Genomic DNA, 23,591 nt, shown 5'->3' on the forward strand with positions numbered 1-23,591 from the left:
ATAAAAATGTCCAAGAAATAACAGAGAGCCGACAATCTCCTGCCACACCGCCGGCTGAAAAATATACATTTAATATTTATAGTTATATTGCTACTAATAATGTTTAAAGGAAGCTAATGACGATAGTTATTTACGATACAAGTGCGAAATGTAAAAAAATTGCACGTGTATTGTACAACGTTTTACAGTAGGTACCTATGGCCCTTTATATTTTTGACACAGTCACGTATTGTGCTAATTACCGCAATAGGGCGGTAAAATAACACCATATGTAATGTAAATAACTTTTATATAACATACACATACCAATGTTACCTACATATATCTGGATAAATGTTGTAGGTATATGATATACCGTATATCTATCTAAATAAATGTTTCTTGAACCACACGTTTAGTTTAACAAAACAACAATTGTTACGTGTGACATTTTTGTCACAACGTACATATGAGTATAAAATGATTTTCCATATAAGTACCTCAACAATGTATGTACCTGCCATATGTTACGAGAAAAATATAACGTTTACTCTGCTAGATATTTTTTTAACCTTTTTGCAAGAATGTGAAACTGCTTGTTTGACTTTTTGAAAAAAATTAAGTAACAAACATTTTAACAACTGTACCCGTACCATGACTGACTGACAGTGTCAAACTGACGTATAGGCTAACGTCTACGTAATTTACTTTCTATATACATCTCGCTCGTACTAATATGCGATTACGAACGAGATGCATAGAAATTAAGTTACGTTATCGACAGCGTTTATATCAGTGCCAAACTGGTGGTAGCAACACTTATGAAAACTTGCTAATTAAAAAATCTTGCTAATGTATACCTATTTCGAGAACGTCATATACCATATTTTTAGACTGAGATCACCCATGAAGCAGAATATGTGGAACCTTGTTCGTAAACAACCATCATGTATTTTGATGCAGTTTACGATAAGGCGTGGACAGTAGTTTGTGGTGCAACACCGGTTTTTCATTACGCACTATCAAGATCTTCTGCTCTGACCATGTGACCCAAAAAGATGGTACATTTTGTACAAATAGTAAGAATATCCGTATGATTTGATGCTATATTACCGCTTTAACCTAATTCTGTGTTATCCCACTTGGTTGACCGTAAAGTATTAACAGGAACATTAATTAGAAAGGCCAAGTACGGATTTTGTAGAGACGTACCGCCATCATTGCAAAAGCATTTTTTTAACTAACTTTCGTCCTTGTAGAAGTCGTAAAAACTTTCGACTCCACGTTCACCCTCTCTTAGGAGATGTATTTCAATAAATCCTTTCTTATTGGTGCTTGCCAACACTTATGAAGAATAGGTATATGTTTATATTTCAAAACTCTACCTTCAGCGCCCGCACCCGCCATTCTAAGTCTCACAACCCTCACAACCAAACCACACAGAATAAGTAATAGTATTATCATATCCAAACCCTAGAAGGTGAATCCAAATACATATGTGTAGTGTAATTCATTCGTTTAGGCAGCCAATTGACACTAATAAATAGTATAGTAGTAGTACCTACCTACCTTTGACTTATTATCGTTTGTTTTTGGTTGTCGTAAAGAAAACGTACTTGTTACCAGGATCCTTTGGATATTAGCAGGTGAGGACGGTCAACGGTACTTACCACGTACGGATTAGAGAGGAAAGTTGGTGGTGGGTTAATTAACAGTAACTTGCACCACGCAAGCCGTGCAAGTGAGCAGCGAGTGGCGCCGGCGCCGGTGGGCGGCGGAAGCGCACATCCTAATTGCGCCGTCTGGGACACCTCGACCGGCGCCTGCGCAATCAACGCCGATCGCGAGCTGTTTATTGTCCTTTATGTGATATCACTAAGCCTAGCCTAGCCTACTCTCCTTCAAAAGTTGCACGTGATCTCGGCTTTATATTCATTTGATATTACTCGCAGTGCATCTCGCTCTTATTCAGAAATACTTAAGAATCCGTGCAAGCGATATGTAAACTTAATATTTCTTTGAGTGAAGGACTGTAGAAAGTCATTGTGTTAGACAAATGTCAAGTGTTGTAAACCAACTGTAATTTTTTGCTGCAATGTGGGTAGAATTGCAAAAATAACATACAATTCCACGCGAGCCAAATCGCGGGCAACACAGATATAAATTGGTTGTCAATATCACACAATATTGGTAGTTTGTTTTGTTCCTGAGACAATCGGAAAGGGGTATAGATAAACTATTACGCTTATCGTCCGTCTTAGCTAACTTTGCACTGACTTGAATAGATCAAAATGAGCGAGTGTCATTATTATAAACATCATGTTTCGTAGAAATTTGACATTAATGATGACATCGCCACAATTAGTCGTTATTTTTACATTTTTGTGCGAGAAACCTAAGTATATAGGTACCTAAAACGTTTCCTCTTGAGACCTTTCGTATCTCTTAGTTGTGGACATCGTCATTAATTATGTGAATGTCAGTGCAATATAATAATTTGGAGCCGTTATGCAAAACGTTTATGCTAAATATTATCATTATTATTCATATTCATGTCGATATAATTTTAAGCATCTGCGTGTCCAAACGAGGAAAATGTACTACTTACCTAGGTAATTAAAAAGATATTTACAGAATATCAAATTCTGTCAACATTAACCTGAGGGCATACCGCGAATACCGAAGTTCGCAAATTGCGGGCATCTTTCTCTTTAACTCTAATTACGCCTTAATTGGAGTAAAGGAGAAAGATGCCCGCAATTTGCGACCTTCACTGTTCACGTCACGGTAGACCCTCTGGACTAAACCTTGTAAGTACAACAAATACAGGATCGATGTACTGATGATGATGATGATGTGATGGAAAGACAGTGAAATCTTATCGCGGTCGACCCGTTCGTGTAAATAATTAAATATGTCGATATACTTATTCGTTATTTATTATATTGAAATGTTTTAGAAAAATTAAACTATACGACTTCAAAATACTGACAAATTGTTTATAAATAAATAACTAAGAGTGGACGTAAATAAAAGAATCCACCTGCTGCTTGATTGCGTCGCGATTGAGGCGGATTGACCGGCGCGTGGCGCGTGCCAAACCGCTTCGTCCAATTAATTACCGCTTAATTATTATTGTTTTGCTGAAGGACCGTATTATAATGAGACTGACTAGTCAGTTAGCACGATTTGTAGGTTTCTTTATAAGACGGTTGAACAAATCTTGTAATATTTTAACGTCATAAGTACTTTTCAAATAAGTTTCTAAGGGTGGTATTCCACCTGTCCAATTTTTTTTGTCCAATGTGTTAGGTACACATTGGACAAAAAAAATTGGACAGGTTTTATCTCACATTTTACTATATGAGAGAAATATTGGAATCACATTCGACTTTTTTGTAGGCACTGACACTTGTTAGATATATCTCATGTCTAGATTATATGTTTTCGCGATAATCATTACGTCGGACCAATTTTATGAATAAAATAAATGTTTGACTTACTAGGTAGGTATGCCTTTGTACCTATATTCGTTTGCAACAGAACTTTAAGTTAGGTCGTTGTAGATCACGATTATTGAGTAAGCTACCTACAGGAAGTCGCAGTTTTATGTGCGGGCGCTTGTTTTATTTTATTTTATTCATAAGTGTCTGAGCAATAAAGAATAATGGTAGGTATTTGTCTCTATTAAGGACATACAATATCTTAGATTGGATTAACGTCAACTTTGTAGAGTCATATATTGACACAAATGTAGACAATTTTTGTCAACAATCAATTCAATTTTTGTCAAAAAATGACTCTACATTGTTCACGTTCCTATTTACAGGCGTGCCGACGGAAACCTTCGAAATTTTCCACTTGAACCAATTTCAGAAGTTTGAACATTTTTATACGATCAACGAAATTTTCCGTTTCCAAATTGAAAAGTTCTTAATTTTTTTTCGACATGTTTCAAAAGCAACCCGAATACTTACGTAGGTATTATTCTTTTTCAACATTTTATCGTTCATTTATATTGGCCATAATTCTTATCGCCGAGAGTGAGATGCTATAAGTCAAAGAGGGAATAAGTAAAGAAGTGAAATGAAACATACGTGATAATGGTGATACTCATTAAACAGAGCCAAAAAGTATTCGTAAGAGATGGTAGAATAGAAGCTCGAAAGCTAATAAGAAACTTAATTAGATAAGCTTTAAAGTTACTTAGTTTACATAGGTACTATGGACTGCCCGACGCCGGGATAAACATCAAGTTAAATATATCAATAGGCACACAGTAGGTATATGTATTTTACATAAAGTAATTAATTTAAATAATTGAGCACAGATTGGTCACATAGGTGCCCATAAGTGATGCATACATACTAATTGTTATTACAAGTCATACACACTTGTCCGTCCACATTATCAAAGCCTGGCTCACCTTTTAAATCCTCTGACGTCACGTCGTGGTTCTCCTTGTTGGCCTGAATCTTCTCAATGAGGTGCTCCAGCCTACTGCTGTTGCCTTTGAATAGCATGATCATGTCGGAGACTCGGGGCGAAGCACCCGGGCTTAAGACCGCGACTGGGCAGATTGCTGCAGGTGCATCGGTTCCAGTTTATTTCGGACTTTTTTGCGGGTGCAGTTTATCGCGACTGCGAATTAACGTACGCGTGCGGGCCAGGTGCCGCTAATTGACGGGGCGCCCGTCGCGGCTGCGCTTCCTTCACGGCAATTATTTGGGTGGCCGCTGATCGGCTTAATTACCCACAATCATTTAGGGCATGCACCTTGGTTACAGGTGAATTTGAGGATCGTAATTACTTTGTGTATTTTGAAGTTTGAGTGAACGCCGGCGTCGGCGGCGGCGAGTGCGGCGCGACTGCGGGCCGGTGGGCGAGCCGCGGCGGGCGCTGGCACCTCGCGGCACCCTGCGCCCCGCCTAGCGCTCCGACCCGCCCACACGATCCCCCCTCCACTGCACCCACGCCTAAACTGTTTCAACACTAACTCTACTTAAGTTCAGAAAAAATATGTAGAGATAGATGATTTGGTCATCAATTTAGGTAGTACCTAGGAGATATCAGTTTTAAAGTTTTAGTAGGTACTTACTTAGAACTATAAAACGTCAACCAATGTTTTCCAAACTACTATCTAGTAGACAGAAGTGTGATACAATAAATCCTAAACACATCCTAAACGAATCCTAGTGCTTGCTTCCTCCTCGTATTGTCAAGCAATCACATGATTTGGTACCTAAGTTGTCAAGCATAAAGTCACGAATCAGCTACAAGTATAATAAACTGACAAATCAAAAACACTCCGTAAGTACCTAAATATTCACCTAAATATTTTCTATTGAATATCATTCAGTTCCCGGGAGAAACAATCAATCGTGACATTCGTGACACATTCACATTTCGTATTCAAAAATAAAGCACACAAGACGTAATGACGAGTCGCTAAATGACACACGACGCTAAAAGCTTTTAGAAATTTTAGAATTTCGAACGTGATCAAGAAAAACTGTCTCGGGGATTTTCTCCGTTTCCTCCCACGGCGTGGGCGCGACCAATGGGCGCCGGCCCCGCGCGCCCCGCACCACTCACTAACCTCACTATACAACTCTTTTGTCTACTACTTTTGTGATGTGCATTAACTATATCATTAGTACTACGGCTGTGATATCCTGATATTATTGTGTAGCCATTATGTCCACTTTCAGTAGGGAAAGTTCTTTTTAATACATGAGCTAGCATGGAAATAATTAATATTCTTGGTAAATAGTTACTCGTATTTTTATTAATTTTAATAGTTGGCGTGAACTAGTGAGTCAATCGGTATTCACTTATTCACCTAAGAACGAGCTTTCTAAAGAAATACTTATTTTAAAATGTCTACATTACATAGTGATATCATCTTACAATATATTAGTGGTAACTTCACGAAATAACCGTAGTGTAAAATCACACAGGGTTTACAAAATGTTTAGGGGTCATATTCATATTGTTAGAACAAGTAAGTTGTATTGGTCCCAGCCGGCAGCAGTGTCCGCGCGCTCGGCATGTAATGTTGACCCGCTGGAGAGCGATTCCGCAGCGACGATTATTTACCTTTTAGTTCGGAATACATTACCCGGACAACGGCTATGGCGCCGCAGCGGTCACTTTCCGGATTAACTTGACAAATATTCACAAGTAATCGCACCCCTGACAATAGGATATATGAAGCAACGTAAACTGGATACTAAATAAATTAAGGATTAGCTACAATACAAAATTAAGGATATTTAAGTGCAATTGGTTATTCTCTACTATAGGAGCTATTTATTTATGAATAGGTCAGTCAACTGTAAAAATATGGGTGCACAAATCATCTCAAAAATATGGTATCGTCTTGGGACGTCCCATTCGTTTTCGTCAAGTTCTTAAATTAGTCCTATTGTGCTTTCGTCACTCATTCTACATTCGTCACAATCGTCGGTGGCTTTCAATGTAGAATGAGTGACGAAAGCAGAAAAGGACTAATTTAAGAACTTGACGAAAAACGAATGGGACGACCCAAGACGATACCAAAAATATGTCCCATAGCTCTTATTATGTCAGCGAATTAAGAAGTATGGGACATGTTTTTGAATAAGTTGGCTACACCCATATTTTTACAGTTGACTGTACCTACAACAGTTAAAGCCGAAATCACCTGATGACCAGCGTGACCTGTGTGTACTTTTATTTTATTGTTTCTTTTTACAGATGCATAGTTACATGTTTTCTACTAGGTGTATTTATTTTTGAAATATTCGATGTAAATGCGGCATTCCACCAGTATCCGGCACCGTGCGGGACAAGCATATTCAGTACAAAAGGGTCAAACAGAAAACTGTGTTACGTCTTTCCTGTAGAAATACACAAGAGTTAAGGGCTATAAAGGTTAATTTTCTTATTTAACCCTTATCCACGTAAAAAGGTCCTCCTGGGTTCGCGCGAACTTTACATTTTTCTCTTCTGTGGGCAATAGTTTAACAGCTTGTGGGCATGTAAGTAATGATTTTATCATAGTTCTCTAAATAAAAGGAGGACCTTTTCACGTGGATAAGGGTTAAATAAGAAAATTAACCTTTATAGCCCTTAACTCTTGTATATGTCTACAGGAAAGACGTAACACAGTTTTCTGTTTGACCCAAAAATACTTGTGCCGCACCGTGCCGCATACTGGTGGAATATATGTATTCTATTTTAAACATTGTTGAATTTTAATCACGCATTCAGTTAATAAGTTTGTTTGTACCATAGCGGTAGAGCAAGGTCCTAATGGGCGTACTGATTCTCGCAAATTAATGAACATTAAAAATGCAAGAGTTCGCGAAGCCGGGCGGGATTGACACTGAGTTGTCGGTTGTCGGGCGCGGGGTTGAGTACAAAAGGGTTAAACATTAATAAGCACCCCCTCCTCTACCCTGACATGGACGATTAGTCTGTCACTGAGCCAAGTCTCGGAGTACTGAATAAAGTATTATGAAAAAGTGCTTCTTATCGCGCGAACCCGCCGACCGCAGACGGTCTGATGAGGGTCTAAAAATATTTCCACTTGTTTCCCACTTTAAGCTTGGTCTGAAGGGACCACTTTGTGATTTAGAGACAAATATGTGTTAACAAAAAAACATCCTATTTGGATAAAATTTATGTTGGTAAATCGTAAATAGCTATATTTAACTATTTGTCTGTCTCTTTGTAGGTTGTCTGGAAAAGATAGCTCTTTAGCGATAGGTAATATGATCTCCTGTTTTCTTCCTCTATATTTAATCAATCTTTAATCAAGTTGTTTTTCCTTTATCTTTTACTGAGGTGTGCTAAGGATTATTGTACGTATATCTATCGGGTATATCTATTGGACCACTAACTACCTACCATCACTGCATGTCGACTTTGAATTTCGAGTCTATTGTATTCGAGTAAATAGGAAATATCAGTTGCTTTGCTAGCGACTCGCCCCGGCTTCGCACGGGTTACACAAAATATTAACAAATTATACACCTGAATCTTCCTCAAGAATCACTCTATTGATAAATGAAAACCGCATGAAAATACGTTCAGTAGTTTTCGAGTTTATCGCGAACACACGAACATATACAAACACACAGACGCGGCGGGGGACTATATTTTAAGACGTAGTGATAAACGCTACAATATATTCCCAGTTATAATTACGAGCAAGCCTGAGCTGCGGCCATGCATATTTGATGAGACGGACTGACAGCCGCGAGGCGCGTATTCCAGCAAGAACGTGGCGGTCGAGGTGTCGGGAATCCATCGGCACGTTAATCTTTAATTCACAAAACTGAACCTGGAAACTTTTTAATGTTTGGGTAGTTTTGTCACTAACTTTAGATAAAGGATTGAGTCGAGGTGGATAAATTATAAAGTACCTACGCTCCGGTTGTGAAATGAACTTCCTGTCAAGGATTCCAAAAAAGAAGCGTAGGTACGAGTACAGCTATAGGTTTCTAAATATTCGGTAACGTGCAATGTGACATTTCTGGAGTTCCAAGAGTCTATTGTCTACCTACGGCATCAGCATCCCTTCAGGCCGAATCATATTGCAATCGACGTGATATGAACAAAAGTAAAAAAAAAACTAATTTATTAAAGCTACATTTGTGTGTAAAATCGGACCAAGCTAACTCTGCACCAATTTTGACGTGACAAAGTTTGGAAGTAACTAGGTACCATATACATAGTAACAACATTATGATATTGGTATTATTTACCTACTAAATTAACTCAACTTCCCTACTAAATTAACTAAACTTAGAACGTATTGAACATTAAATAGCCTAAAATGTGAATAAAGAAATATCTCTAAATGGCAATTCACAGACAATAAGAACACGTTCACGCATTTAGAGGGGCTGAGAAACGTTGTAATGGGCGAACAATTTAGATTTTCGGCAAAATGCAAAGTACGAGGTCTAGGTAACTGTTGGTACCGCGAAAATCGATTATTTTTGGTCAATGGTGGAATGTTAAAGATTATATTTAAAGCTCCTAGTAAATTAGATGATGACATTCGGAATAAAAGGTAGAGTGTTATATAGAAAACGTTACCTAATAAATATAAATTTTAGTTTTTACACTGTTCGAATACATTTTCTTCCTCTAGTCCGATATTCACCATAAACCTCAAAAATAAAGTGACGTCCAAACTGGCCAAATACATCGAAACACGTCCTTATTTATTTCTGGTAACAAATGTAACAATGGTGGGTTGCGTTATATTTGGCTACTTTAACTGTCACTATCTATTTGATGCTAAAAAAGCCAGAAGAAACATTACAGTATAATAGCTCAATCTAACAGTAAATCACGATTCGATGTAAAACCTTAAGTGAACCCCCCATCAATGTACGAGTACACCATGACGAACCGGCGTTGTCAACAAACACCCCGGAACTTTTTGCCTACCTGAGCCCCGAGGGACCGCGGCACACGTCAGTTCGCATCTCAATAAATCAATGGGCTGGCTGAGCCGTCACTCCGGTGTATTAGGACGTCCTTCACTCCCTTTTTGTCATTTTTTGCGTAACTCCTTTACGCTGCTCTATTTGGGACGTGTTTGGGGGGAGTTTTGTTGTCGATTGGGGTAAATTATTATCTGTATGTAACGTAAATCTAATTACTTATTAACAACGTGAATTAGACTAGCGCATTGAGGTCTGCATGATTATTCAGAATCTAGATAATGTTAATTTTAAGTGGTGTAAATATTTCACCAACTAATAGCCAGCAGTCGTAGGCGAAGTTTTTATGCAAAAAGACAGAAAAATACATAGGCACAATAAATTGGTTAGGCATTGTAGTCTCGTGTTACTTTGATTCCTAGGGTAACTGGGCAAACTTGAACAACGATTTTTTGCGACGACAAACTAAGGTACGAATTAGATATTTGGAAGTGAGCTTAAGATTTAAATTATGTGATTGGCTACCTTAATAGGAGCATTCCATGAAATTGTCTACCATTTGTCCCGTACAAACGCGATTTTCTGAAGATTTGCAAGTACAAGAGTTTCCTTTTCTATGACAAATGGTCAAAATTATGGACAGAAAAATAATTGGCTACTTTAAATGCCGAAAAAAAAGTAACGCAACACAGGAAATAAAATGCGTTTGTACGGGACAGCCCGTGGAATGCTCCAATAGAAATACACATTATTTTCAGCGGTGTTAAACTGAAGAGTTAACGAACACAAGACAGAGTTTATTTCGTTTATAATATCAATAAGGCAAAAGGTAAATATATAAGATTTCAAAACATTAAATAACTTTACGTCCGCTTCTGTCACGGTAGGGAACCGAAGAAAACTTTGAACGGATATAAGTAGGTAGTTTAGTCCTGTGAAGGGTTGTAAATCTCATTTACAACTCGAAAAGGGTGCGTATACGTCGATCGATCAAAAATGGGTTGTTAATTGTCCGTCGAACAATTTTACAGATCTTGATAAGCGTAAAATGAAGGCCACACAAGACAAATAGAGCGGGGGTGTGAGGTTTTTGTGCGAGATGGCATCGAGATAGTGACGCAGGGTGGTCCGCCGGGAGACAAGTCTCACCCATGGTCCTAGCACTTTTTCTGTATTGAATATCTCTACAGATACTATGAATATTATAAGTATTCGTGTTTTCAAAAATTATTGGAGGACATATCTAATAATGGTATTCATTTGTAAAACAAAAGCCACTAACTAGTTATCGGTGCATTAATGACAATTCTCATTAATTGGAACAACAGAGAAGTTCCTTAATAAGTAAATATATGTAGAGTCAATTGTAGGTACAATTGGTAAAAAAATTAACTTAAAGCGCTTCTTGCGTGTAATTATGTACACTATGTATGAAGAGTAGAGATGCCAGTACCCATACAACCATTTCCAGTCGCCGTTACGACGCGGTGTAGACACATCTTGTGTCGACACCGTCTGTTTCGGTCACAATTCCAGTCGCAGAGTCGTCGCCGTGTCGACACAGTTACCAGAAATGGGGAAGGGTCGACACATGACACAAAGTGACATAAAGTGTGGTCGCCGTGTGCACACATTGTTTCGGGTTTGCGACTACTTTATGCCAAAATCATTCGTTCATTCGTTCATTTTGTTCCTGTCAAATGGAAACTGTCAGATGGAAAAATAGTTAAATAAAAATAAGTGACATTAATACGCCATCTCTAAAACGGATTACAAGACGTAATTATATATTGTTTGCATTTATATTACAATAGGACTTAAATTATTATGGGGAATTAAACTGCTCGAGTGATTTGATAAACTAAGTGTAATATAATCAACGCGCCACCACATTGTTTTAGTTTAGCCGGAAATGAAATTGTTTACTTCTCAGTGCTTGTGTTCATAAATATATTATTTGATGCATTTTTAGTACTTCGATGCGTATACTATACTTAAATAACAGAAATAACGCTTTACATACTACGAAACTTGTTAATTATGATGTATAAATATGGTTTAAGGCTGAGAAATATTGCAGTCACAAAGTAGTCGCAAATGTTTCGACTTTGTGTCGACTCTGTGTAGACACATGACACGCGCTGTCAAAAGTAATAACAAAGTTACTGGATTTGCAAAATGGCTCCTTGTGTTCATTTGTTTTCAGATATTCTCAAAGTGTAAAAATGACGTGGTCAGAGATGGGACTTAATAGATTAACTGTTTATTCGACTAATTAATGGAATAAAAAAAGTTAATCCTCAAATTTTAATCACGATTAGTTTAGTCAACCTAACATAGATTGAAATTGAATTAATCTGAACATTAATCGAATAAATTATCGATTAAATCTCGGTTGGAAGTTGACAGGGGGCCATTTTTGTACGTAAAAATAATAGAAATGTCTTGCATGCAGATGATAGCCAAACACTTTGTCATAAAAGTCGAGATGGGTGTCGATTTATAGGTTTTAGGGAGTGCCGATTTCGAAAATGATGACCATTTTGGAATCCAAAATGGCGGCCATGCACTGTGTCATAAAAGTCGTCATGGATGTCGTTTTATACGTTTTAGGGGGCCCCAATTTTGAAAATGATGACCATTTTGGAATCCAAAATGGCGGCCATGCACTATGCCATAAAAGTCGTCAGGGGTGTCGTTTTATAGGTTTTAGGAGGCGCAGATTTCAAAAATGATGACCATTTTGGATTCCAAGATGGCGGCCATGCACTATGTCATAAAAGTCGTCATGGATGTCGTTTTATAGGTTTTAGGAGGCCCCGATTTAGAAAATTATGACCATTTTGAAATCCAAAATGGCGGCCATGCACTATGTAATAAAAGTCGTCATGGGTGTCGTTTTATACTTTTTGGGGGGCGCAGATTTAGAAAATGATGACCATTTTGGATTCCAAAATGGTGGCCATGCACTATGTCATAAAAGTCGTCATGGGTGTCGTTTTATAGGTTTTAAGGGGCGCAGATTTCGAAAACGATGACCAATTTGGATTTCAAGATGGCGGCCATGCACTATGTCATAAAAGTCGTCATGGATGTCGTTTTATAGGTTTTAGGAGGCCCCGATTTAGAAAATGATGACCATTTTGAAATCCAAAATGGCGGCCATGCACTATGTAATAAAAGTCGTCATGGGTGTCGTTTTATACTTTTTGGGGGGCGCAGATTTAGAAAATGATGACCATTTTGGATTCCAAAATGGTGGCCATGCACTATGTCATAAAAGTCGTCATGGGTGTCGTTTTATAGGTTTTAAGGGGCGCAGATTTCGAAAACGATGACCAATTTGGATTTCAAGATGGCGGCCATGCACTATGTCATAAAAGTCGTCATGGATGTCGTTTTATAGGTTTTAGGGGGCCCCGCTTTCGAAAATGATGACCATTTTGGAATCCAGAATGGCGGCCATGCACTATGTCATAAAAGTCGTCATGGGTGTCGTTTTATAGGTTTTGGGAGGCGCAGATTTCGAAAACGATAATCATTTTCGATTCCAAAATGGCGGCCATGCACTATGTCATAAAAGCCGTCATGGATGTCGTTTTATGGGTTTTAGGGGGCCCCGATTTAGAAAATGATGACCATTATGAAATCCAAAATGGCGGCCATGCACTATGTCATAAAAGTCGTCATGGGTGTCGTTTTATAGGTTTTGGGGGGCGCAGATTTCGAAAACGATAACCATTTTCGATTCCAAAATGGCGGCCATGCACTATGTCATAAAAGTCGTCATGGATGTCGTTTTATAGGTTTTAGGGGGCCCCGATTTAGAAAATGATGACCATTTTGAAATCCGAAATGGCGGCCATGCACTGTCATAAAAGTTGTCATGGGTGTCGTTTTATAGGTTTTGGGGGGCGCAGATTTAAAAAAATGATGACCATTTTGGATTCCAAAATGGTGGCCATGCACTATGTCATAAAAGTCGTCATGGGTGTCGTTTTATAGGTTTTAGGGGGCGCAGATTTCGAAAACGATGACCATTTTGGATTCCAAGATGGCGGCCATGCACTATGTCATAAAAGTCGTCATGGCTGTCGTTTTATAGGTTTTAGGGAGCGCAGATTTCGAAAATAATAACTATTTTGGAATCGAAGATGGCGGCCATGCACTATGTTAAAAGTCGACATGGATGTCGTTTTGTTGGTCATGGTCATCATTTTCGAAATCTGCTCTTCCTAACACCTATAAATCAACATCTATGACGGCTTATATGACAAAGTGCACGGCAGACATCTTGGAATCCAAAATGGTCATCATTTTCGAATTCTGCACTCCCTAAAACCTATAAAACGATATTCATGACGACTTTTATGACAAAGTGCACGGCACACATCTTGGATTCCAAACTGGTCATCATTTTCGAAATCGGCACTTCCTAAAACCTATAAAACGATATTCATGACGACTTTTATGACAAAATACGTAGCGGCCATCTTGGATTTCTTCTCTTTATTCTCTCTCTTTATTTTCAGATCTAACAAATTGCTACAGAATACAAAGGACAAAAAAAGAAGCGAGGAGGTAATGAAACAAGCAAAAATACAGATGATTCCTCGACGCAATTGGATGCTTCTTAAATTGTGTCCAGATTTTTTTGTCATAAAAGTTTTTATTTTTCACGTATTACTCTCACAAGTTCCGTGATATTTCGACCTTGTAATTTTTTAAGTAAATGTTTTTGTTTATCTGTGAGGATCTCACTAGAATAATATAATCAAGGTATGTTTATGTTTGATAATTGAAATAGTAACGCAAAAAAAAATATATTTGTGTCTTATATTCCTGCCGAAGACTTTTATTTTTCCTTTTCCTTCTACACAAGTTTGGTCAAGTAATAAGAATTTAGGGCTCTCAATTTTATTTTGACTTCTACAACAGTAAAGCTACGAGGCCATGTTTGGTATCGTTTTCGTATAAATTCGCAGTACCAAATTTAGTTATGGTATCACATTGACACCATTCCAAAGTAAAAACATATAAACTTACTTTCTTTTAAACTCCTCTTCACGCTTAAACTGCTGAACAGTTTTAATTTAAATTTAGTACACATATATTTTGAGTCCCGAGACAGGACATAATAAGTTATCTCAAAAATCATCCTTCAAAGGTGTGAAATGAGGTGTAGGGGGGAATTCAGAATTGACTTCTTGAAGTTAATACTGTTTAAGTTTAGGTTTGAAGTCATGTTTTTTTTATCATTTTTAACTAAATCAAAGATGTAGACCATCCCAAATTGAATATAAATCGGTTCAGCGGTTATTGATTTCCCGTACAAATTTCCACGCCACTTTTCACACCTTCAAAAGATGATTTTGGTTATAAGATCTATCCTATGTCCTGTTCCGGGACGCAAACTATTTCTATACCAAATTTCAACGAAATCGGTTCAGCGGTTAAGCGTCAAGAGGAGTTTAAAAAAACCGACCAAGTGCGAGTCGGACTCGCGTATTAAGGGTTCCGTACATTAAGTCTGACTCGCGCTGACTGCACATTTCTAATAGGTTTTCCTGTCATCTATAGGTAAAGAACTATTTTGTGTATTCAGACAGACAGACATACAGACGCACGAGTGATCCTATAAGGATTCCGTTTTTTGCTTTTGAGGTACGGAACCCTAAAAAGATTTTTTTAATTTTGTGGCAGGGCTCGGAACCGGTATTTTTAAAAAACCCCGAATTAGCCCAATATTTTGTATTATTTTATGCTCTTTATGTAGGACTGAATCAAGTATTTAGGTAACGAGTTTGTATTATTATAGATGGTCCCATTAAAAGTGAAATAATAAAGCAAAGAACGAAAAAGAACGAAATAATACCGGTATTTTTGTATGGAGCAAGTACCGGTTTCCGACCCCTGTTTTGTGGAATGGTTTCAATGTGATACCTTAAATGGATTCAGCAACCCAGATTTATACGAAAACGATACCATACACGGCCTAGCACTTTCACTGATGTAGATATATCAAGATAAAATTGAGAGCCCTAAATAAACTTTCAAGAGCGGATATCTCAAAAACTATTCAACATATCGAAAAAATTGACTGAATAAACTTGTAACAAATTAAATTAACTTTCATTTTGTATAAGTGGCCATGTCGCTAAGATGCATAGTTTCCGAGATATAATCGAAAAACCGGAAAATGGGACATTCAAAGCCCCCTCTCTTCCCCCCGCTCAAGGGCTACGGCCGGGGACTTTTGATATGTTCACCTCCTAACTTGTCCAAACCAAGTTACAGAGTCAAAAATTGTGTTCCGAGCATTTCCCTCTACAACTTTTTTGAGCATTCGTTGGCTGACCTAAGTAGCTTATTGCATTTCTTTAAAAACTTTTCTGTAAAAGGTTGACGGGTGTTGGGTGTTTATATGGTTTTGGTCGATTATTATCATTTGCATCGCCCATGATGACTTACTAGAATTACTTACGAGCACACGAGACACTAATAGTAGTTTGACAAACCTTGGTTTTCAAGAGGTATTTTATATTGACATTTGCTGTCACAAATTTGCTGTCAGATTTAGTCGCAAACCGCACGCAAAGTGCACACAAATGTGTCGACACCTTGTTACGGAAAAGTGTACACACGGCGACGACACTTTGTTTCGAAACAATTCTAGACACATTGTGTGGACTCTGTTACGACACATCTGACATTTAGTTACCACTTTGATGATTCTGCGACTGGAATGGTTATATGGGTAATATTCGGCAACTATTCGGTATTCGGCCTATTCGGCCGAATGTTGCCTACTATTCGGCCGAATACCGAATATCTGTTACACCTACCTAAAAAGAAAAATGTCAAAAAAATAACCAAAAACAAAGGTATATTTAATATTTAAAATGTATTCTCATGGTCATGGTGTTTTTCTATGTATTTACCTAAGTATTTATATATTATATACATATATCGTTGTCTGAGTACCCACAACACAAGCCTTCTTGAGCTTACCGTGGGGCTTAGTCAATTTGTGTAAAAAATGTCCTATAATATTTATTTATTTATTCTTGGAAAGTAGTTATTAAATACAAAAGCACGTTTTGGAGCATTTGTTGATGACAAAATAATTTGTTTTTATCATGTGTTTAATTTGATTGAAAATGAAATAGAGCAAAATAGGTTTTGTATGAAAAATTTAATTCGCTATTTGTTGAACTAAGATATCTGAAGTCAAGCCACATAAAATAATTACAGGCACAGATATCCGTTATCCTATTGTAAGTACAAAGTTTCAGAGCAATCTTAGCTAGTCGTTTTTAAAATGAGTGCGTAACCGTTACTCGATCTACATCATTTTGGTTACCTCAATCACCCGCCATTTCGTCATCCTCATTTTCATCAGTGGACGGTACAGTCACTGTCATTATCTTAATGGCGTCTTATTTTTTAGTACAGAATCGTACCAATAATCAAACTTGAAAGATAAGCAAAAATTTGTTTGCAAGTTATACAGTATAGGTATATTAATAATTTCATAAATGGAATGTCTATTTGAAAACTTCATGCATACAGGCAAGAGTGATGGCTTTTGAGTTAGTAAAGTGTTTTACCTACGAGTATATAGGCAACCCATAAGTAACAACCCTTACAAACCCTACTTTCCTGAATTAACCTAGGTAAATAAGATAAGCAGCTACATATTTGTTGTAAGACTACCTATACTTAGCAGTTAAGAATAGTAATATTAAGTAAATGTAACACGAAAGCTTTGTGTTCATAAACATTAAATCGTGACGAAAGTTAACACATTTAACCGCAAGTATGCTAGATTCCAACACGACAATCTACGTAATAAACACCCTTCACGAAACTTGCCCGCGTTGATAATGATCGAGTTATCAGTTAACTGGTGGTGGAGTGTCATGTTAACTTTGTCACCCTCGGAGACTGTTTAATAAACAAATTTTAAAATCAACCACGCCGTGTACAGGATAGAGTTCATATTTGAGAACAGTGCGAAGCTTAAAACAGTGTTGGAAAAGTAAAGTTAAGTATTTTGTGAAGGTAGTGTGTGAGAGTCGCGCGCGACGTGCGACGGTCACGTCGCGCGGTGATCGTATCCCAGACGCGGCGCGCGCTCTCGTGCGGCGCGGCGTACGCGCACATCTCACACGAAATGGGTCAATTACGACGTGGGAGTGGAGCGATACGTGACCGTAGCGCCTGATCTAGGTGATATGACGGTGCTATGTTTCACGCCTTTGTGTACCTGTGAGTTGGTGACAATTTGAGTTTAGAGATACATCCGAAGTAGAATAATTGGACCAGAGAAATGTATTCGTTCATATTCTGAACAGCCCAACTCATCTGGGAAGTAGGTATCTATCTTCCTATTCTTCCACATTTCGTTTCCTTTGCAGTAATTACAAAAACATGGCAAGTGAGAAATCTATAGGTATTTAGATAGATTGAACTTACCTAAGTATAAGCGTATAAGCTAACGTTTCGATTCTCCAATAATTTAAGTCTCGAATAATGTTAATCCTAATATGTTATTTCATTTTAAGGATTCATAAAGCGTACCTAGGGGCTATTCATAAATTACGTCATTTCAAATTACGGGGGGGGGGGGGGGGTCTGGACATCGGATGATGGTAGCATGACGTAGGAGGAAACGGGGTCATTTAAAGCATGATTTTTGGATGATGTTAGGGGGGGGGGGGGGTCAGAAATCGTCTAAAATCGATGACGTAATTTATGGACAGCCCCCTATCTATACGCAACCTATTGCAAATATACTAGCGCCTATATACAACCGTATTCACTTACAATTCTATCTCCAGCCAAGAAGACAATTAACGGTGTACTCAAGAACATATTTAGTATTACAATAAATCAGTCTTCGACGAATAAAACAGGGGCGTGAACCCTAAATTGCGATCACCCTCCCGGAAAAGCAACATACAAGTGCCTACACATTAGCACATCACGCGTAACAACACCACTCCTGAGCAGTGACACGCTCCATTAGTTTCCACGTTTCTTCAAACAAAAACAAAACGAACATTTAAATCGTAGATGAGCATGAACAAATAGGTAACGACGTAGATTACGCTTAAAATTGCCAATTGCGGTGGCGTAATTACTTTAGTCGCCGCAGAAACGAAACTTCGACAGATCTCTTTCTACAAAAAGTTTTGAATAACATGCCTACGCTGGCTACGCGTGGGAAATTGATCCAGTTAGAGTAATTTAGAGGCGAGCGATTTAATTTGAACAGCATGAGAGCATGACTAAGAACCATAGTGTGCCGGTGGAACGAATGAAGAGGCATGCCCATTTTGGTGACAATCCGCGCGTTCTCAGCGCCTACGACGCCGAGGTCACCCTGACGCCCGACTAGTGCGCCTATGATTTCGGGAATCCTCCGCATCCGCACCCTAGTGTTTTACAAATTGCATCCTTAAAACACAAACATCCCCCACATCTAATGGCAAGAATTGTGACTTTAAAACTAGTTTAAATATCAAGTCATATCTATTAGTTGTGATCAGTTGTTTTTTCAGTATACGCAACCTGCTATAGTATGAGCAAGGTGTACACTGCAGCTATTTAATTAGTATTTATTTATTATAGCTTTCATTTTAGTAATTTAATATTTGGCATCAAGGCAATTAATATTTGAATGCAATGGATTGATACCTGAATAAATAACATTTTCATTTTATTTATCATACAATTTCACGAAAAAAAAAACGATATAAAATACAAAAATCCCTGGACGCCATAAGTGGAAAGTTGTGCATTGAATTGAAGAACTGACAATAGAATAATCTATAGACAAGTCTCTTATAGTTAACTCAATTGTGTAGACACAATGTAATAAATACCGATTCTGCGACAAAGTGGTTGTCCCAGCAGTGGTATTATTCTAATCGTTTGACTAGCACAAGCAAGATCAGCTATTGCCACCAATATAAGTGCGCACTCCGACCACTTTGCCGATAGCTGTAACTCGAGGTTGCATCTACACTGGTAGGCTTAGATTTCATTTCGTCTATGCTAGATAAGCAATATAAATACATGGCCTGGCCCTGGCCGGTCGTGAGCCGCCATTTTCACGGAGCGTCACGCAGCTTTTTACCAGATCTTGGTGAGCTATGACGAGTTAGTCTGCACGACTTTGGTTACAACACGCTGTCACTGTACAAGGCGACAGACAAACTATTTAAGTGCTGTAATGAGAAAAGGTGGCAAATAAAAAAATATGGCCAAGGGCATATAGATTATTACCATTTATACTTTTATCCTGGAAAGTGGCTCTTTAATCATTATCAAACTGATATGGTAAAACCATGCATGAAGTTTGCGGGTTTTATCGCTATATATAGGTACAACTTGATCCTAAGAATTGCCGCAGGTATCACGTTTTTAGGGTTCCGTACCCAAAGGGTAAAACGGGGCCCTATTACTAAGACTCCGCTATCCGTCCATCCGTCCGTCCGTTCGTCTGTCACCAGTCTGTATCTCACGAACCGTGATAACAAGACAGTTGAAATTTTCACGGATGACGTATTTCTGTTGCCGCTATAACAACAAATACTAAAAAGTACGGTGGCGGTAGCTACCTCGGTGGGTAAGTCCGGTTTTTACAAATGTCATCTAACCCTCCAATCCAGATGGGAAACTGGCTTATTAATACTAGTCAGGTTTTCTTCATCGAAGAGCAACAGATATAGTAAATATCAAACAAAAACCAATTGGTAAATAGGTATGTTCCGGAGTTAGAAGCCACAACCTTCGGTTTGGAAGTCGCTACTATCTAGTAAAAAGGTAGAGCATGGTAGAGCAATGAAAGAGAATATTTGACATGTGTAGGTATATTAAATTAATTAATCACGCTGACAATATATTCATAATGAAACGATCTGACCGTTTATCCTGAAATAATGATAATTTCAGGTTTGTTATCATGTGTAATACATAAAAGTATTAAGAAACGAAGATAAAAAGGCTACAAACTGATATTGTGAAATAGTACATTTCGATGCTAGTGCGGAAGGTATGTCATTACTTCACGAGTACCGAGATATCTTGCCACGAGCCGCAGGCGAGTGGCAAGACTCGGAACGAGTGAAGAATGACATTTCCGCACGTGTATCGAACGACGTTTTTTAATACAGTTGCGAAAAAATAAGAAAAACATTGTTAATGTAACAGTGACAGCTCGGTTAGACGTCGTCTTTAAGTATATTATATCTATGGGCGTTTGGCAGCTATTCCGTTCCATTCAGTCAACTTATTAAGAACGGAATTTTCAATATTGAATATTAAAAAATAAACGTGTTATAATGATGAAGAGGTAAGTAATTAAATATGAAATATGTAATATTTTTCGTATTCTTACATTAACGGTAGGTTTTTATGCTGATTACGACGTTTAAAGGAAACTAATATTAACACTCATCAATAAGTAGTCGTGAATTGGAACAAGTATAAATTTAAAAAATTGGAAAAGTAAAAAGCACTAGTTCGAGATAACCAACTTTCCGCACGCTAAACAACTACGTAAAGTAGCACTTTTTGAGCAACTGTATTAAAAAATATATTTCTAACAGAAAACTATCAGGCCCCTCCGCGCGTGCGCCGAGCGAATCGGCACGTAGTTCCGGCGGCGGCGCGCGGGCGCAGGTGGATGCTGCTGCGGTCTCGCTCCGCCGCCGTCACCTGCGCTGTCATTCCTGTACCCTGACCCAAACCAGCATAAATGTGACCTCGAACTCCGTACCAACTATAAATTATCGCAGACCACACCTATGCTGGTGAGGTAATGGGAATGGGAATTACTGCCTGTAATCCTACAGTGCCTGAATTACATTGAGGTAACAAACACCTGCCTAATGCCTATGATTTGCTAAGCGTTTCAATTGATTCAAGGTGTCGATTGTTCCCATTTCACACCACCAGTCAGAACATCTTTGTCAGTTTACGGCTCAATTTTGGTTTTACCGAATAATAATGAGGTTGGGCGATGCCTGCGGCTGATTTATTAGGTACTTACTGATGTGGAATATTGAATCACCTCACCCCATAATTCAGTGACTATAAGACCTGATTAGAAATTTTCTCGTATGCATAAAACGATACTCATTTTTTTTTGCTAGCCTATTAAGGTGTCCCACTGCTGGGCAAAGGCCTCTCCCCTTGTCTTTCACGACTTCCGACGTAGCGCCTGCTCTGGCCAGTTACTGAGAAAGGTGTCTAGGACGATACTCATTAAGTAGGATTTATTTGCATATATTCACACTTAACAAATAACAATAGTTCTTAAGACTGGGGAAAGGAAATCAAGACATTTGCATAAGACTAAGCAACGGATCCCACAGAATCGGACAGGAAGCTCGCCCTCCGGACCGGCTGAAGCGGGCTGCACATCCGGTGTTTCCGGAGACGCGGAGTACGCCTTAGATGGACTTCCGCCTTTTAACTGGCTACGCAAGTTATGGTCATTTCATTGTGTATCGTGCTCGAGTTTTAGATAAAAATAAGCTTTATATTTGTGAATTTGAAAATGTTCCTCTCCCGTAAATATTTAACACAAAATAATATTTTATGATAATGTTCTTTTCATAAAATATTATCTTTCACATGAATGCCATTTTTTTTTGCTGGCTATTTACGCCCTTATCTATATTTATTGATCTTCTACATATTAATTGAATGTGTGATTCATTTCTCTTTGTAAGCTGAAGGGCATATCATTATCAATATTACAAAATATTACGCGTGGCTGCGTCAAATTTATGAACCTTAAGAGTTTATTCGACGATATGACGGTAAATAATTATTATCTACTCACACAATAATTATGCTAATTAAATCAGCACTACATCAGTTTAAACAGTTATCGACATAATTTACGTAATCGGTTAAATATCTCGGTGGTATCTAAGATGCCGTCAAATTGTAAACTAACCCAGCTAAAGCAGGAACTGCGAACGAACAAGAAGACAATGGCAACAATAGATGCAGGAACCAACAGGAAATGCCAAAGCTGAGATGAACCGTACGAGTATCGGATAACTTTTGCGTACAACAACAATAATAAATGACGTCAGCGATTGATAGTAAACATTTACTAAACCAATTGTGCGTGTTTATCTTCGTGTTTACTTAGCAACGTCCGCGCAAGACCAAAACATTTAAGATTCGGTAAATGTTAGGTATTAGTGTAGTAAACGAAACAAGTTGTTGTATGGAGACCCATGCATTAATTCCTCAGTCGATGAAATTTTGCTTGGTTATTGTATAGTATGAACCGAAACTAACATTATAAATATCCAAAAAAAAAACCGGCCAAGTGCGAGTCTGACTCGCGTTTCTAGGGTTCCGTACATAATTCCGACTCACGCTTGACTGCACATTTCTAATAGATTTTTCTGTCATCTATAGGTAAAGAACTATTTTGTGTATTTTTTTCAAAATTTTAGACCCAGTAGTTTCGGAGATACAGGGGGAATGGTTATTTTTTGGCTATTTGTATTTTCTTAAATAACTTCGAACCTATGTATTTTAAAATTATAAAAAAAGTATGTCCATCTTTGTGTTACTAATTTACATATGTGTACCAAATTTCAACTTAATTGGTCCAGTAGTTTCCGAGAAAATAGGCTGTGACAAACAGGCAGACAGACGTACGAGTGATCCTATAAGGGTTCCTTTTTTTCGTTTTGACGTACGGAACCCTAAATAAAAACACTCCTAAGTTAGGTATTTATACGTAAAAATACGAATCTGTTTAATATATTTAACCGAGTAATTCCTCCGTCCAAATTTTTTTTTACCAAATATGTTATTGGTATTTCTGCTGGGATATTTTTTTTAAATATTTCATATACATATTGTTGCAATACGTTAAATGAATATTTCCGGTGAAGACGAAAGTTTGAAAGGAGCATTATTTTGTAAAAAGATATTAACGATTTAAGACTTTAGGTATTTACTTTAATTCTATTATTATTATTCTTTGGATATTTATACAATACTTATTATTTATTGATACTTTATCATACTGTAAAGTTTTTTCTGGCTGAGGAATTACTGCGGGATCCACTACCTTTATTTACTACACTATATGTAGTTTGAAATTATTAAATTGATTTGACGACT

At 37.8% G+C, this 23,591-nt stretch overlaps 1 protein-coding gene and 1 long non-coding RNA gene across 3 annotated transcripts in view; one reads left to right on the forward strand and one right to left on the reverse strand.

Moving 5' to 3' along the window:
- Positions 1 to 23,591, forward strand: part of LOC134680127 (uncharacterized) — a 297,055-nt gene that overhangs the window by 92,559 nt on the left and 180,905 nt on the right. The window lies entirely within an intron of this gene.
- Positions 1 to 23,591, reverse strand: part of LOC134680049 (zinc finger protein 423 homolog) — an 83,303-nt gene that overhangs the window by 21,163 nt on the left and 38,549 nt on the right. Inside the window, exon 1 of one of the 2 annotated variants that reach the window (XM_063539041.1) lies at positions 4,406 to 4,919. The exons of the other annotated variant lie outside the window; for it this stretch is intronic. Coding sequence (XP_063395111.1) covers positions 4,406 to 4,508 — 103 coding nt within the window. The 5' untranslated portion in view covers positions 4,509 to 4,919. Of the gene's footprint in view, positions 1 to 4,405; positions 4,920 to 23,591 lie in introns of those variants that run through there. 2 annotated transcript variants of the gene reach the window in all.

This window comes from Cydia fagiglandana, chromosome 3, assembly GCF_963556715.1.
Source record: "Cydia fagiglandana chromosome 3, ilCydFagi1.1, whole genome shotgun sequence".
Taxonomy (NCBI): domain Eukaryota; kingdom Metazoa; phylum Arthropoda; class Insecta; order Lepidoptera; family Tortricidae; genus Cydia; species Cydia fagiglandana.